Source organism: Penicillium cinerascens (genome assembly GCF_028974065.1).
Source record: "Penicillium cinerascens strain IBT 15544 chromosome Unknown scaffold_4_segment0_segment1, whole genome shotgun sequence".
Lineage (NCBI taxonomy): Eukaryota > Fungi > Ascomycota > Eurotiomycetes > Eurotiales > Aspergillaceae > Penicillium > Penicillium cinerascens.
The window spans coordinates 1,618,388-1,634,109 of NW_026695298.1; the positions used below are offsets into that span (position 1 = coordinate 1,618,388).

At 52.1% G+C, this 15,722-nt stretch overlaps 6 protein-coding genes across 6 annotated transcripts; 5 read left to right on the plus strand and 1 right to left on the minus strand.

The window, feature by feature from the left end:
- Positions 1-362: 362 nt before the first annotated feature.
- Positions 363-4,732, plus strand: aarA (L-aminoadipate-semialdehyde dehydrogenase; the record flags this gene model as incomplete). Its single annotated transcript, XM_058456756.1, has 3 exons — positions 363-734; positions 794-4,383; positions 4,435-4,732. 3 exons carry the CDS (start codon positions 363-365, stop codon positions 4,730-4,732), a joined length of 4,260 nt encoding a protein of 1,419 aa, XP_058303655.1.
- A 591-nt stretch (positions 4,733-5,323) lies between these two features.
- Positions 5,324-6,196, plus strand: N7498_009701 (carbonic anhydrase; the record flags this gene model as incomplete). The annotated part of the gene is made up of 1 exon (XM_058456757.1): positions 5,324-6,196. One exon carries the CDS (start codon positions 5,324-5,326, stop codon positions 6,194-6,196), a length of 873 nt encoding a protein of 290 aa, XP_058303656.1.
- A 753-nt stretch (positions 6,197-6,949) lies between these two features.
- N7498_009702 (ATP-binding protein) lies at positions 6,950-8,947 on the plus strand (the record flags this gene model as incomplete). Its single annotated transcript, XM_058456758.1, has 3 exons — positions 6,950-7,025; positions 7,079-8,562; positions 8,621-8,947. 3 exons carry the CDS (start codon positions 6,950-6,952, stop codon positions 8,945-8,947), a joined length of 1,887 nt encoding a protein of 628 aa, XP_058303657.1.
- Positions 8,948-9,443: 496 nt separating this feature from the next.
- Positions 9,444-10,567, minus strand: N7498_009703 (FAD-dependent oxidoreductase; the record flags this gene model as incomplete). The annotated part of the gene is made up of 3 exons (XM_058456759.1): positions 9,444-10,193; positions 10,266-10,377; positions 10,434-10,567. 3 exons carry the CDS (start codon positions 10,565-10,567, stop codon positions 9,444-9,446), a joined length of 996 nt encoding a protein of 331 aa, XP_058303658.1.
- Positions 10,568-11,852: 1,285 nt separating this feature from the next.
- On the plus strand, positions 11,853-13,843 carry N7498_009704 (uncharacterized protein; the record flags this gene model as incomplete). The annotated part of the gene is made up of 3 exons (XM_058456760.1): positions 11,853-11,939; positions 11,990-12,154; positions 12,218-13,843. The coding sequence occupies 3 exons, from the start codon at positions 11,853-11,855 to the stop codon at positions 13,841-13,843; spliced, it is 1,878 nt and encodes a 625-aa protein (XP_058303659.1).
- A 775-nt stretch (positions 13,844-14,618) lies between these two features.
- N7498_009705 (threonine aldolase family protein) lies at positions 14,619-15,716 on the plus strand (the record flags this gene model as incomplete). Its single annotated transcript, XM_058456761.1, has 1 exon — positions 14,619-15,716. One exon carries the CDS (start codon positions 14,619-14,621, stop codon positions 15,714-15,716), a length of 1,098 nt encoding a protein of 365 aa, XP_058303660.1.
- Positions 15,717-15,722: the final 6 nt, after the last annotated feature.

A 15,722-nucleotide genomic window follows, 5' to 3' on the forward strand; every position in this document is an offset into this window, starting at 1 on the left:
CTGAGTCATCATCATTGCATCACCGATGACCGGTCAGCGTCGACTTACTGCGCACGCCACAATGCCGTGCATTATATGGGAAGATATTGTAAGCTCTATGGGTCATTTATATACCGGTATCACATATACGAGTCATGGGAATATCTTGTATACACCTTTCACAAGGCGGTTTAACAAGTCTATACACAAGTACAAAGGCGGTGAGCCGCTCCATTGTGTGTGGGGAAGTCTTCGTAGCCAATCAGTGCCCGCATATGGCGGCGAAATCGGACTTTTCTGTGCCCCTCCGCAGGATGGGGGTAATTGACTCATCTTCTCTTTTATACCCGCTACAACTATCTCGAGGTAATTACACAGCAACCATGGCTGTGGGATCTGCTTCGCTGCAGGACCGCCTGGAGAGGTGGGCCCAGCGCCTGAATAATTTGACCGTCTCACCATTGACTCGAGACTATCCCGACACACAGCAGCCTGACATCAAGCGAGCTATTGAGGCCTTCGAGTCTATCAAGCTCCCTAAGGAGACCCAATTGGCTCTGAAGAAGCTTTCTGGCTCTTCTTCTTCAGGATTCACGGTCTTTTTGACTGCTTTCATCGTCCTAGTTGCTCGCTTGACCGGTGACGAGGATATCGCGGTGGGGACGAGCGTGGAGGATGATGGCCGTCCTTTTGTCCTCCGGGTCCCCATTGATAGTTCCGAGACCTTCACCCAGCTTTATGCTAAGGTGGATAAGGTATGTAGATGCAATACCGATATTGCTAGTTGCAGGATCAATTGCTAAACACTCGACAGGCATTCAACGAGGGTGCCTCTGACATCGTTCCTCTTGGTAGTCTCCGCTCTTACATCCAAGACAAGTCCAATTCTGAACGATCCCCGATCCTTTTTCGATTCGCTGCCTACGATGCCCCAGCTTCTTCGCAAGAATACCCCGCCAACACTTTTGACAGCACAGATCTGGTGATCAACGTTGCTCCCGGCAATAACTCGCTGGAGGTCGAACTGGGTGCCTACTATAACCAGCGTATTTTCTCGAGTGCACGCATCTCAACCATTCTGAACCAGCTGGCTCAGATTGCTAGAAATGCTGCAGCAAACCCGGAGGAGAACGTTGGCCGAATCGATATGATGACCGAGAGCCAGCGCGCACTTTTACCGGACCCCACCAAGGATCTGAACTGGTCCAAGTTCCGAGGTGCCATCCACGACATCTTCGCTGAAAATGCGGAGAAGCACCCTGAGAAGCTTTGCGTGGTTGAAACCAAGTCGAGCAACTCGCCCCACCGCGAGTTCACCTATAAACAGATCAATGAAGCCTCGAACATCCTCGGACACCACCTCGTAGAATCTGGTATCCAAAGAGGAGAGGTTGTTATGGTCTATGCCTACCGTGGTGTAGATCTGGTTGTGGCTGTGATGGGTATTCTGAAGGCCGGTGCCACATTCTCCGTCATTGACCCCGCATACCCTCCAGAGCGTCAAAACATCTACCTTGATGTTGCCCGTCCCCGTGCCCTAGTCAACATCGCCAAGGCCACCAAGGATGCTGGCGAGCTCTCGGACATTGTCCGAACTTTCATCAACGAGAACTTGGAGCTGCGTACTGAGGTTCCAGCCCTTGCTCTCCAGGATGATGGCACTCTTGTTGGTGGTTCCATCAATGGCCAGGATGTGTTTGCCAAAGAGGTTGAGCTGAAGTCCAAGCCCGTTGGCGTTGTTGTGGGCCCCGATTCTACCCCTACCCTCTCCTTCACCTCCGGCTCTGAGGGCCGGCCGAAGGGTGTCCGTGGCCGTCACTTCTCCCTTGCCTATTACTTCCCTTGGATGTCGGAGACCTTCAAGCTCACCCCGAACGAGAAGTTCACTATGCTCAGTGGTATCGCCCATGATCCCATCCAGCGAGATATCTTCACTCCACTGTTCCTGGGTGCCCAGCTGCTGGTTCCGGCCAAGGAGGATATCCAAAATGAAAGGCTTGCCGAGTGGATGCAGAACTATGGCCCCACTGTAACTCACCTTACCCCGGCTATGGGTCAGATCCTTGTTGGCGGTGCTTCTGCTCAATTCCCAGCTCTGCATCACGCTTTCTTTGTGGGTGACATTTTGATCAAGCGTGACTGCCGCTCTCTGCAGGGTCTGGCACCAAACGTGAACATTGTCAACATGTACGGTACCACCGAGACTCAGCGCGCTGTCAGTTATTACGAAATCCCAAGCTACTCCAGCCAGGAGGGTTTCCTGGACACTATGAAGGACGTCATTCCCGCTGGTCGTGGCATGTTGGATGTGCAGATGCTTGTTGTCAACCGTTTTGATCCCACACGCATCTGTGCCATCGGCGAAGTTGGTGAGATCTACGTCCGTGCTGCTGGTCTTGCCGAAGGCTACCTGGGCTCTCCAGACATGAACGCCAAGAAGTTCCTGACCAACTGGTTCGTCAAGCCCGAGGTCTGGATTGAGAAGGATAAGGCTGAGTCGCAGGGTGAGCCTTGGCGCGAATTCTATGTCGGCCCCAGAGATCGTCTGTACCGCAGTGGTGACCTCGGTCGCTACACTCCCTCTGGAGATGTGGAGTGCTCTGGTCGTGCTGACGACCAGGTCAAGATCCGTGGTTTCCGTATCGAGCTGGGTGAGATTGATACCCATCTTTCTCGCCACCCTTTGGTCCGTGAGAATGTCACTCTGGTTCGTCGTGACAAGTTCGAGGAGCCGACTCTAGTCAGCTACTTCGTTCCTGATATGACCAAGTGGTCCGAGTGGCTGAAAACCAAGGGCTTGGAGGAGGATGATTCTGCTGAGGGTATGGTGGGTATGCTGCGCCGCTTCCGTCCTCTGCGTGATGACGCTCGCGAGCATCTCCGCAGCAAGCTCCCTACCTACGCTGTGCCTACTGTGATCATTCCGCTCAAGCGCATGCCGCTGAATCCCAACGGCAAAATTGATAAGCCTGCCTTGCCTTTCCCAGATACTGCAGAGCTTAGTGCGGCCGCGCCCCGTCGCCGCTCATCGGCCATGCAGGCCCTTTCCGAGACTGAGCAAGCTCTTTCTCAAATCTGGGCTAAGCTCATCCCCAATGTGACCGCCCGCATGATTGGTCAGGATGATTCCTTCTTCGACCTTGGTGGTCACAGTATCTTGGCTCAGCAAATGTTCTTTGACCTGCGCCGCAAGTGGCGTGGCATTGATATCAGCATGAACGCTATCTTCCGCAGCCCTACCCTCAAGGGTTTCGCCGGTGAGATTGACCGTTTGCTTAACATTGAATCGTTTGCAACCAGTGATGACCCCGACAAGACTGGAGCAGCTCAGGCTAGTAACCAGCCTGATGATGAGTACTCGAAGGATGCGCGCCGGCTGGTCAGTGAACTACCCAAGACCTTCCCTACTCGTACAGACGCGATGCTCACCAGTGAGCCCACTATCTTCCTGACTGGAGCTACTGGATTCCTGGGTGCTCACATCCTACGAGATCTACTCACCCGCAAGTCTCCCGAGGCCAAGGTTGTCGCTCTGGTCCGGGCTAAGAACGAGGAGCAAGCCCTTGAGCGTATCCGTTCCACCTGCCGCGCCTACGGCTTCTGGGACGAGGCCTGGACTAGCAAGCTTCAAGCCCTATGTGGTGATCTCGGCAAGCCGCAGTTTGGACTCTCCCAGACAGTTTGGGATGATCTCACCGAGAACGTTGATGCCGTGATTCACAACGGTGCCCTTGTTCACTGGGTCTACCCCTACGCCACTCTGAAGCCCGCCAACGTTATGGGTACTATCGATGCTCTGAAGCTGTGCGGCAGCGGCAAGGCCAAACAGTTTGCCTTTGTCAGCTCCACTAGCGCTCTGGACAAGGACCACTACGTCCAGGAGTCTGAGCGCAGCCTTGCAGCCGGTGGAAACGGTATCAGCGAAGATGATGACCTCGAAGGCAGCGCTGTTGGCCTCGGTACTGGTTACGGTCAGAGCAAGTGGGCTGGCGAGTACCTGGTGAAGGAGGCCGGCCGCAGAGGCCTGATAGGAACCATCATCCGCTCTGGATACGTCCTGGGTGACTCGACCACCGGAACCACCAACACTGACGACTTCCTCATTCGTATGTTGAAGGGATGTATTCAGTTGTCCGCTCGTCCCAACATCAACAACTCCGTGAATATGGTTCCGGTTGATCATGTGGCCCGCATTGTCATTGCTTGTGCTTTCCACGCGCCTCGTACTCCTGTTGGTGTCGCCCATGTCACCGGACACCCGCGTCTGCGCTTCAACCAGTTCCTTGGTGCTCTGCAAACCTTCGGTTACGATGTCCCTCAGGTCGACTACGTTCCTTGGTCCCAGTCCCTCGAGAACTATGTCAACGATGGCGAGCATGACGACAAGGATTCTCAGCATGCACTGTAAGTGACTCTACCCAATCCTTATACACTCTAAAGCTAACGTTTATAAAGCATGCCCCTCTATCACTTCGTGACAGCGGATCTTCCCTCCAACACCAAGGCCCCCGAGCTGGATGATACCAACGCTGCTGCCGCGCTGAAGGCAGATGCCGCTTGGTCCGGCATTGATGCGTCTGCCGGCGCGGGTGTCACGGAAGAGTTAGTCGGTCTGTATTCGTCATACCTCATGCAGATCGGATTCCTTCCTGCACCGACTATCGCCGGAGCCCGGCCTCTGCCGAGTGCCCGTATTACCGAGGAGCAAAAGCAGGCCGTGATGAATGTGGGTGGACGTGGTGGAGCTGCTTAAGCCATTGATCGATATATGTGTTTTTATGTCCTGTTTTTTGCGCACCCACGGTGAAAAAGCATTGTGTATATGGAATGAGTCAACGAGATCAATGTATAGAAATATACCGTCTCAAAGGTCGGTCAAGCAAAAAGAAGAGCCCAACCGCAGCGTCCCGCCGATCTCGCCTTTTTCCCACGGAAAGTCTCGCCCGGTCAGGAACAGGCTTTTTACCCCTCGCACCTAGATAAACTTGTCAACTCATCAACTTGGACAAGTCTTAATTCTCGGCATCTCTCCTTCATTTCTCTTCTGCTCGACTCGATTCGCGATCCTCATGGCCGAAGGTATGTGCGCAGGTGGACACACTTCTTTTGCCTTTTGAGTTCTTAGGCGGGGTTTTTCTCGTTTCCCAATCTTTCCCCCAACACCTTTGTCTGGTCAACTCAACCGATCTGCGCGGCGCACTCGGGGAGAGGAGCAAGTGAAGAGTCAGCCATACGGGTGATCTGCCTCTTCCCTGGCCTTCCAAGGTTCCCACTTAGCTGCCGCAATCCCTGTTGTGTACTTTTCCCCCCGAACACCTGAACACCTGCTCCCCCATCGGGCGTAATGAACGCCGCACGACTGGCCGTGCGACCTGGCTTCGTCGCACGCGCCACGCAGCTGGTGCAAGGCGCCCCAGATCGCCGACCGTCAATTATTCCCTCACCCTCTCAAAATACCTCCGCGGTCCCCTTCACACACCGATTGTCCCCTTTCTCGACCTCTGCCTCCCTCTCTTGCGCGAACCACAAAAACCCCGGCTCGAGTGCCTCTGCCACTTCTCAGACTGACAGTGATGACTCGTCAACAGACAAGTTCACCATTGGCCTGCGCAAGAACCAGGAATGGGCTGCTCAGACGGCGCGTGAACACCCCGACCTCTTCCCTACCCTTGCCACCGGCCAGCAGCCTCAAATCCTCTGGCTCGGCTGCTCCGACTCGCGATGCCCTGAAACCTCGATGCTGGGCCTCCAGCCCGGTGACGTCTTCGTTCACCGCAACATTGCGAATATCCTGCACCCCGGTGATCTGAGCTCGGGTGCCGTTATTGAGTACGCCGTGCAGCACCTGCGCGTCAAGCACGTCGTGGTCTGCGGTCACACTTCCTGCGGTGGTGTCGCCGCCGCCATGGGCAACAAGCAGCTGGGTATTTTGGACCCCTGGCTTCTGCCTCTGCGCCAGGTGCGCGAGCGCAACCTCGCTCTGCTGCAGTCTCTGCCGGCCGATGAGGCTGCGCTGAAGCTCGTGGAGCTGAATGTGCGTGAGGGTTTGAATGTGGTGACCCAGAAGAGCGTGGTTCTGAACGCGATCCAGGAACGTGGACTCAAGGTCCACGGCGTGATCTATGACGTTGGTTCCGGTGTTCTGCGTGAGTTGGATACTCAGGATTCTCAGGATGCCATTCGGGCTCGTTTGGTTGCCTTCAAGACTGATGCCTAAACTGGTGCTCAATTTGCGAATTTGAGAGATTTGGACGTGGGTCAATAGTAGCAGGACATAGACATTTGTTTCGATTTCGGGGTTTGAAGCTTCCAAGGGTGATGATTTGACGACAGGATGAATAAACGAGCATTTCTCTGTAATCCTGGTAGTTTCCTGGGGACGAGCCCACGCACGTCTAAAAGATGCTCGGTATCTAATTCGCCGTCCGATCCTCGAAGAGAAAAGAGACAGGTATTGACCCCCATACTTGAACGGGCGAAGGATCTAGGCATATACTTCTAGGCATATACTTGAAGACCTCTCCGTTTCCGGGGGTCGATGACTCAAGAGCCAAACCAAGGATGAAATAAGAGTACCAATGAAGACCCAAACTGAATCGTCGGGGACTGAATCAAGATAGCCTCGCGTGAGTCAATTGAGCGAGGCTCTGCTAGCGTGGGGCAAGCTTCAATGCATTAACTAAAGAGTTGGCTGACAGCCAACCAACAAAACATGAATAGTACTCTGCTTTGTCCAGCAGCTTTAGGCAGCAGAACCCGGGTGATTCTGCCTTGTGGTTCGCTCAGACTGAAACCCGTGTATAAAGGGAAGGCTTCTTTCTCAGTTCAACTACTTTCTCTTCCATGATTCTTTCCCTCCACTGCCAACTTTCCAGACCAGGCCTATCTGTGAGCCAAACCGTACGAGACATTCAAACGGACGCCTTGTACTGCAAGTTGTGGTCCAGCTCGACCACTGTTACTTGTCGCCATGGCGCTGGATGCAGTCAACACTGCAGTGCAGAGCACCAGCAGCAACTCCGAAGTCAACGGAAAAGATACTGAAAGTGAGCGAAGTCCCGTCACTACGAAGTCAAGCTTTACAGCTAACAATGAAAAGAAGAAGAAGTCAAATACGCGCCCAAGGGATCCGTTTGCGGAATTCACAATCTCTATCAAACGACGCCTGACGAGAGCGGGTACACGTCGTGGAGCAAGAGTCCGCCTGAGGTCGAAGAAGCTGCTGAAAGCGAAGAATCTGCCCAGTACGCCTTGATTCTGCGACACACCAAATGCTACGATGGGCGCCGAGCTCTCGACCTTCACTCAGTCGTGATCCAAAGTGAGCCTCTGAAGAAGGTCCTTGGCAACGTCCTTCACAAATACCCCGGCGTCACGACAACTCTGGAGCGGCTTGAGTTCTCAAAACCGTTCAAGCCCTTGGTTCATCGGTGGGAAGCCCTTACCAAGGCTCACGAGGAAGAACATGACGAAATCACCAAAAAGCATGTTGTTCTGTTCTACAAGATCCTCGAAGAGGAACTCCGGGATACACTTGATCGCAAGAAGGACCTAATTTGTAATGCAGTCATCACTCACGACCTCATCTGGAGCATTTTCGAGCCCGGCGACGTGGTGATCAGCGTGATCGGTGACCGTACACGCGGATACCAATTTGTCAGTGCTTCCTTGAACTGCGAGACGGGTAAGTGGAGCCTCAGAACAAAGTACATCGACTTCGACGGCGACGCTTTCAGATATGACGAAGAAGAATTCAGCGTTGGATCGTTCACAGGCACTGTTCCTATCACCACGTTGCCGGTGTCTCCCCTCACATATCATTCCAATCAGTCCATCATTCGACAAGCCTTGATTGCGCAAGGAAAGGTCTGGGAGGAGCACAAGGGATATCACTACAAGCAATATGATGGCATTGCCATCGGGTTTGTTGAAGGTGACGATGACACGGAGCGACGGAAATATCAAGTGCAGAGCAGAATCATCATCGACGCTCAGGCTTTCCGAACATTTCAGCTCTACAAATCCATCAATCTGAACGGCGAAGTTCTGGATGAGCTGGACGATGACCAGAGGGTTATCACGTCTAATTTGGTCTATGGATATGCCCTGAAGGACAAAGAATGGCTCCAGTTCTTCTTGGACAGCTCGTCCGAGATCGTGTGGGACTCGCAAGCATTTGACTCGCTCGTTCTTCCCAAGGAGCAGGAGAATTTGAAGGATCTGATTCTGGCTTTTGCAAAGACCCAGTCGCAGAAGCTGGATACCTTTGACGACGTCGTTCAAGGCAAAGGCCGCGGAATCATCATGCAGCTTAGTGGTCCTCCCGGAGTGGGCAAGACCCTGACAGCCGAGAGTGTCGCCGAGGTGATGAAGGTCCCTCTCTATGTTATGAGCGCTGGTGATTTGGGTACAACTGCCGGCTCCGTGGAGCGGAATCTTAAGGATATCCTGCGAATGGTCCCCAAGTGGGATGCTGTCCTTCTACTCGACGAGGCAGACGTCTTCATGGAAGCACGCAGTGCTACCGACTTGCAGAGGAATGAGCTGGTATCGATCTTCCTTCGAATGCTGGAATACTATGAGGTAAGCTTTGCCATCATGAAAAGTAGAAGTATATGACAGCGTCTAACATGAATCAAAGGGCATTCTATTCCTCACCACTAATCGGGCCGAAAACATCGACCCTGCCTTCGAATCTCGAATTCATGTTTCGCTGGCCTACAAGGACCTCGATGCAACCTCCCGTCGCCACGTCTGGTTCCATTTCCTGTCTCGTACTGCTAACACGGAGAAATTCTCCGACACAGAGCTGAACAAGCTTGCTGAGTTTGAGCTCAATGGTCGCCAGATCAAGAATTTGATCAAGACAGCGGGCTTGCTGGCCTGGTCTCAGGAGACTACCTTGAAGTTTGAGCACATCAAGGTTGTCCTGGGTCTTCGGCAAAGCAATTTGCTGAAGTCTACTTGAGTTCATGCGGAGGTTGACCACGATAGCTATGTGACATGACACATCATTTCATAGTATCCATACGGCAGACATTAGGGGAAAGGAAGCAATGGCTAAGGTGGGTAGTTATCTCGATATCCAGTTTCTAATGACGTTATCGTATTCCAACCTTCATTCAGCCCCCCTTATCAACAATTAGATGTCTGAGCGTAGATAGGCGAGTCACATTTCCTCGCCTCCACTGTGGGCCCGGTGGGCTTCGGCGCGGTCTATGCGTTACACAGCTAAACTACTGTGAAGGAATGAGAAAATACAAACTGGAGTCTATATTGGAGATCATTAGAGCAAAATGCAAATGTGGCCTTGCGTCGTTCACAGTTCCGAAGGAGGTTATGTCTGACTTGTGGCAAAAGCAAGATGATCATTTAGTGGCTAATCGGCACGAACCTATTCTTACATGGATTGATGTCTTGAAAGAACGGCAAGATTGGCCCATGTTTTGTTAAACCAGTTATCGTTAAAGTCGGCTTCTTAAAGCATCCCGACTTTTAATCACACACTCCACCAGTTCTTTGACTTTCAAAGCTGCTCCATATCCATAGACATACCCCAAGCTGCCAAACCCGTATGCGTGAACCACCTTGCCTTCGGTTTCAAGCGGGTAACCACCCTTTCTTCCAGGTCGGAATGCGACAATGTCTTTTGTCGAAGACTTTTCCAAATCCACAGAGTCGAGACGTTCTTTAGAGAGATCTTTCACCCGAGCAAGAATATCGGATCGCAATTTGTCGTCGACCTCGCGGTCTAATTTTCTTTCCTGGCTCACCCCGCCAATAATTGCACCACCCGTGTGCATGCGCGGGATAATGTAGGTGTAATGGGTTCCTTGGAGCATCATCAGCTCGTCAAAGTCGGTTTCCACGAACATGGTTTGTCCACGGGCGGCAACCACATCCTTGTCGCCGGCTAAGTCGAAAGCGCCCAGGCCCGACGCATGAACGACCACTTCGTTACCAGTGATACGCCTTGCTTCCTCGAGGTCTTTGATTTCCTTTCGAATAAAACGAACTCCTCGGGCTTCCAGTTCTTTCTGAATCCATGGGAGGAAAATGGTGGGGTTGACTGTCATGGTCTTGAATGTAAAGCCCAGTTTGACGCCTCTGGGGAGTTCTTTCGTGGTAATCCGACGATATTGCGGTACGAGAGTCTTGTACCAAACCGCAGAGTCGTCGTCCCGATCATTATAGAACTCGGTCGCTTTGACCACCTACGAACAACGACCAGTCAGATAAACTCATGATTTTTTTGCGCTGATCAATGAAGACACTTGGGACTTTACTTGGACTCCACTTGTGGGATCTCTATGGGCTAAAGCCCAGAAATATTTGAAGCTTTCCACCTGGAGTGAATGACCCTTGGCATCAGGATGGGGAAAGATTGCCGCTCCGGCCCTGCAAATGAAATATCAGATCGTATGTTCGGCTCCTGTACTGGTCGGCGACTATACCAAGGGCTCGCCCAGTCTTGGGATTCATCACCAGGTAAGTCACGAGCAACGATGGTCACTTGGTGGTCAGCATCGGTCAGAGTTAGAGCTGATAAGAGGCCGATGACGCCAGCGCCGATGATGGTTACGCCCATTCGGGGTAAGAGGCTCTGAAGTTTGATACGATTCAAAATGCGTACTAGAAACAAGCGAGGCCGAGAGATTCACCGAAGTAGTGTTCAAGAGCTTATGGACTGATGCGGAATATTATATCATCATGATGCGGAACGCGTTTCACATCGAGACAATCATCAGGACCACTTATCAGATATTATACAAAATTTTACAACAGCCTTTTATTGAATCCATTGCTTTGGTGCGGGGAAGAGATTCGGCTTAGAGTGTCAACGTGTGATTGGAGCGCCCGGAACGACTTGCCCCTCTATCACGAGCGGTGGACACTTGGAATCTTTGATCTTTTCCATGACCTCGTTGTTTTTAGAGCGATTCGAAGCTAAATATCACACGGTTTCCGTCTATCCTGCCTGCTGCCTGCACTCTTGGCATAGAACAATGTTTCGTAATTGCCGCTGGTCTGTCCTATCCGCACTTGCCATAGAACGGACTGTGTTCTATCCCGATCCACTCTTGGCATGCAAAAAGGACCCGCATTGATCTTTCCAATCTTCAATGTATTGAAAGGCACAATCACGTCCAGCCCTGGAGCAACCTACGCCGTACAACTTTAGAAAAGTCCCGGGCTGTCATCTCGTTCTCGTTCTCGAGACTACGCCCAGGAACCGATAAATCACATGATCAGGGTCCGATCCTCGGGTCTCGATCGCCACTCCGCCATCCCCTGAAAACGTCCCCACACGGAATTAAGCAGAGCGGAAATCTATAGCAGTGATAGTTTGTGATCTGATCTGGAGCCGGGTGAGCTAGCGCCGGCCGGGGCCCATTTGTATGGGTAGCCGGGGACTAAATCTATCAAACTAGGGATAAGTACAGTACAACGAAACCAATTTTTGGGCCCCTTTTTGTGGTGGAGTCCTTGGATGAAGTACAATCTATAGTACAACAACGATCCCCCCATTTCCTAAGGTTGGTGATGGGATGCCCGCTACTATGACTATTCCGTAGTGTGCGATAGCTATCGCACCTTTGAAACCCCGATGAAACTGCGTAATCATGATAGATTACCCCGGCATCCAACGGGACTCCAGGAACCAACTGCCAGGCGTGCGTCATCGGGCCCCGGTCGTGAATGCTTCTCGCGGCTCCTATTGGCCCCACCGGGCTCCAGAGGCCATAGACCCGAATCCCTCGATAATTCTTGCCGTCTGCTTAGGCCCCCCTCTGAGATGATCTGCGCCCTTCTTTTCCCCTGGCCGTTCCCTCATGGCGTCTCTTCAAACCACGTCACTCTTTTGAACCACCATGATCTGGTACGCCCTATTTCTGCTAGTCGTGCAGAATGCGGCGGCCTGGCGGTACACGGATGATGATCTGATGTCCTTTATGACCGTAAGTTGTCGGCCGTCTCCGCACAGACCGAGGCTAACACGTATTCGCAGCTTCCGGACGCGAGAGCCGTGAGATTCGACATTGAAACCCTAGATCGTAACAGAACTGCCCCGGGATACTGGTTCGTCTCGCCGTATCTGCACATTGAGCCGGATGAACCGTCGAGCGAATACGAGCAATACCAGATCGGTCCGCACATCTACGATGAGGATGGTGTACGTGTCGCTGTGGAAGTCGCGTCAACTATTGGTAGCTAACCCCGATTCTCTTTGGAATAGATCCTCATCTGGACTGGTTCGATGCAATTCGACAATCGCAATGTCTTCGACTTCAAAGCCATCAACAGCTTCGACAACAAGACCTACCTATCTATGATCCTACAGTACAGTTACGATGGTGGCGAGCGCGGTTACGGCATGATTCTGAACGAAAAGTACGAGACTTACCGGAAACTGCCCCTGCGCACCGATCTCGGAGTATTTGACATTCACGAGTTTAACGTTCGTAAGGATGGCAAGTCCGCGCTGGTCACGGTCTACCTGTCTGAGGAGGTTGAACTTACGGAGTTCGGCCGCCCGAATGAAAAGACGTTCCTTGAAATCGGTGGATTTGCGGAAATCGACACAACTACCGCGGAGATTCTCTACGATTGGAAATCTTACAACCAAATTCCGCTGTCAGAGACCGTCCATTACTTCCTAGACTCCGTGATTGAAGGACCTCCTGGCTGGGATTATGTGCACATCAATTCTGTCGACAAGAATGAGGCAGGCGATTATTTGATCTCTATGCGCTTCACCAACACTCTTTACATGGTCTCCGGACTCGATGGGAAAATCATGTGGCGACTGAACGGGGTGAACGGCGGTGACTTTGATTCCGATTTCCTCTTTTCAAAGCAACACGATGCCAAGTTCCTGGAGTCTTCTGGCACCCACCATGTCATCTCGTTTTTAAACAATGCATCGGATGAGGAGTTCCAGGAGGAGACTATCTCCGCGGCTTTGATCGTGGAGGTGGAAACTGGGACCACCCCGATGACTGCTCGTGTTGTTAAACGTTACAATCGCCCCGACGGAGACCTCACCCGCCTTCGTGGAAACTCCCAGGTGCTTCCCAACAACAACATGTTCGTGTGCTGGAGCCAGGGTGGCTACATCTCGGAGCATTCGCCCGAGGGAGATGTATTGATGATTGCGAAGTTCACATCGCCGCGTTTCTCAAACTACCGCGCGTACAAGTTCGAATTCACCGGCCGTCCGACTATTCCGCCCGACGTCGTTGCTTCTGTTTGGGGTACCGACGAGACGAACCTGGTCACGACCATTTGGGTTAGTTGGAATGGAGCTACCGACGTTGTCTCGTATAACTTCTACGCCCAAGCTTCGGAATTTGACAAGCCTATTTTCGTGGGGAATATCTCCAAGGCCGGATTTGAATCCATGTTCATGGCTGCCGGGTACGTGGACTGGGTCTCTGTCGAAGCAGTGGACCGCAATGGCAATGTCATGGGTACATCCCAGGTGAAACGGACTCGGTTCCCAGACTGGGAGAACGTCGGGTGGTCAGGATACTCTAGTCAGCCTCGGCCGCAGAATCCATCAAGGATCTTCCAAAGCGTTGATGGCTTCTCGACCGACAAGTCCATTGACGACAGCAGCTTTGCGTCGTTTGACGGCACCGCAGAGGCTCAGAACCGCAAGACGACTCAGACTCTTGCAACCACATATGATGCCATCCGTAGCATCGGTGGTATGTTTGCGCTCATTTTGCTACTGGCTGTGATGTCTGGCATCATGGCTAGTTACTTGCTCATTCGAGGCTGGCGGGTCCACCTCTACCAGCGTGTTCCAAAGGAGGAGAGCTATGCCGAGGAGGAACGTCTCCGACCGGACGATGATTGATTATTGAAGGAGCCAAGCCTTGAACTCCTATCGTTTGCATGGACTGCGGGAGTTACTGCATATTACTGGTTCTTCACTGGTAGGGCATTTTCCATTTGTATATAGCATGGCCCATCTTGAAATTTACCAGTTATTTTCTGTTTCAAACCTTATGCAAACAAGAAATTCCGTGACTTGATTGGTTACCAGATCGTCCCGCGCACAAAGGCATTTTCTATGCATGATGATGGGACCATTGTTCTAGAGCGGAATTCTCGGTCGATGGCGAAACTGGCAGCTGACTGATTGCAATCCCCGCAGTTCCATTGAGCTCCGCGTTTGCTATTATTGTTTGTCATTCCTGTGGTTCCGTAAAGGCTAGCGACGGTGTGGGAATCGTCTGGAAGCAGCCGCGGATTTCCGAACAAGGCTTTACCGAGTCAGGCACCTTCCGACCATAAGTCCCCTAATATACTGTGTATGCAGATCAGCATGGTTCTTAACTCGACAAGAATGCAACTCCAAGTCCAGGCCCACGTATTACTTGAAATAAATTCAATAGGAGTTGCAAGGGATTCCCGGGGATCCGAATCTCGGGAATGGTGGGTGGCGGTATTCCCGAGAAAGTTATTCCCGGCGTTCCGGCCTTTGCCCCCAGGTTCTATTTAGACCTTGGGTGTGTCAAAAAGTTTACAGGAATTTCAATTCTTATTTTCGTCCTTCAATCTCCTTCCCCAAATTATACCTTTAAATCTCAACATCCAATCAAAACAATATTGGGGAGTAGACGTCCAATATGCCGGCAACCAGTCTCTGCCAAGACGAGGCATGCCCTCCGTATAGCCTCATGGACGATTATAGCGAAGGAGCTCACCCTCAAATCCTTGAGGCTCTGCTCCGGACAAATTCAACACAGCAAGTCTCCTATGGAGGCGACGATTACTCCCATGAGGCCAGGCAATTGATCAGAAACAAGATTAACTGCACTGAAGACGAGGCCGATATCTTCTTTGTCCCCAGTGGAACCTCAGCAAATCTTATCTCCATTGCCAGCTGCCTCCGGCCGTACGAGGCGGTTATTACTCTTGAATCCGGACACATTGCATGCAAAGAAGCTGGTGCGATTGAGGCAACTGGGCACAAGCTCATCCTCGTCCCGCCCGTCGATGGCAAAATGACACCGAGAAATCTTCAAAAGGCCATTCAGCAAAACCAGTTTTTCCCGCATATGGCCAAGCCACGGCTTCTGTACATCTCCAATGCCTCGGAGACCGGCACGGTGTACACCAAGCGCGAACTGAGCAATCTCTCTGCGCTGTGTAAACAACTAAACCTGTTGATGCTCATGGACGGAGCTCGGATCGGAACGGCGATGTGTTCAAAGAAGAACGACATGACTTTCCGAGATATTTTCGACCTCACCGACATTTTTTGGATTGGCGGAACTAAAGCCGGTGCCCTGATGGGCGAAGCCATCGTCGTCAAGAAGGCTCTGTCCGAAGGATTCGTCTTCCACCTCAAACAGCACGGGGCTCTCCTGGCGAAAGGACGGATTATGGGCGTCCAATTTATGGAGCTTTTCCGCTCAGATCTCTTCTTCACCTTGGCTACTCATGCCAACGCCATGGCCGAGAAGATCTCCGCCAATTTCGAGGCCCTGGGACACAACCTGGTGGCGGAAACGGAAACAAACCAAGTGTTTGTCACTATGCCCCAACAACTGGCGCAAAGGCTGCAGAACCGCTTCAGATTCTATATTTGGGATCAGTTGGACGATGGGCAGGTGGTGGTTAGGATTGTGACTTCTTGGGCCACGGACGAGTTGCAGGTCGACAAGTTCAATGCGTGGGTGGCACAGTGGACGGCGGCAGCGAAGGAATTCGCTACGAATTAAGAGCAT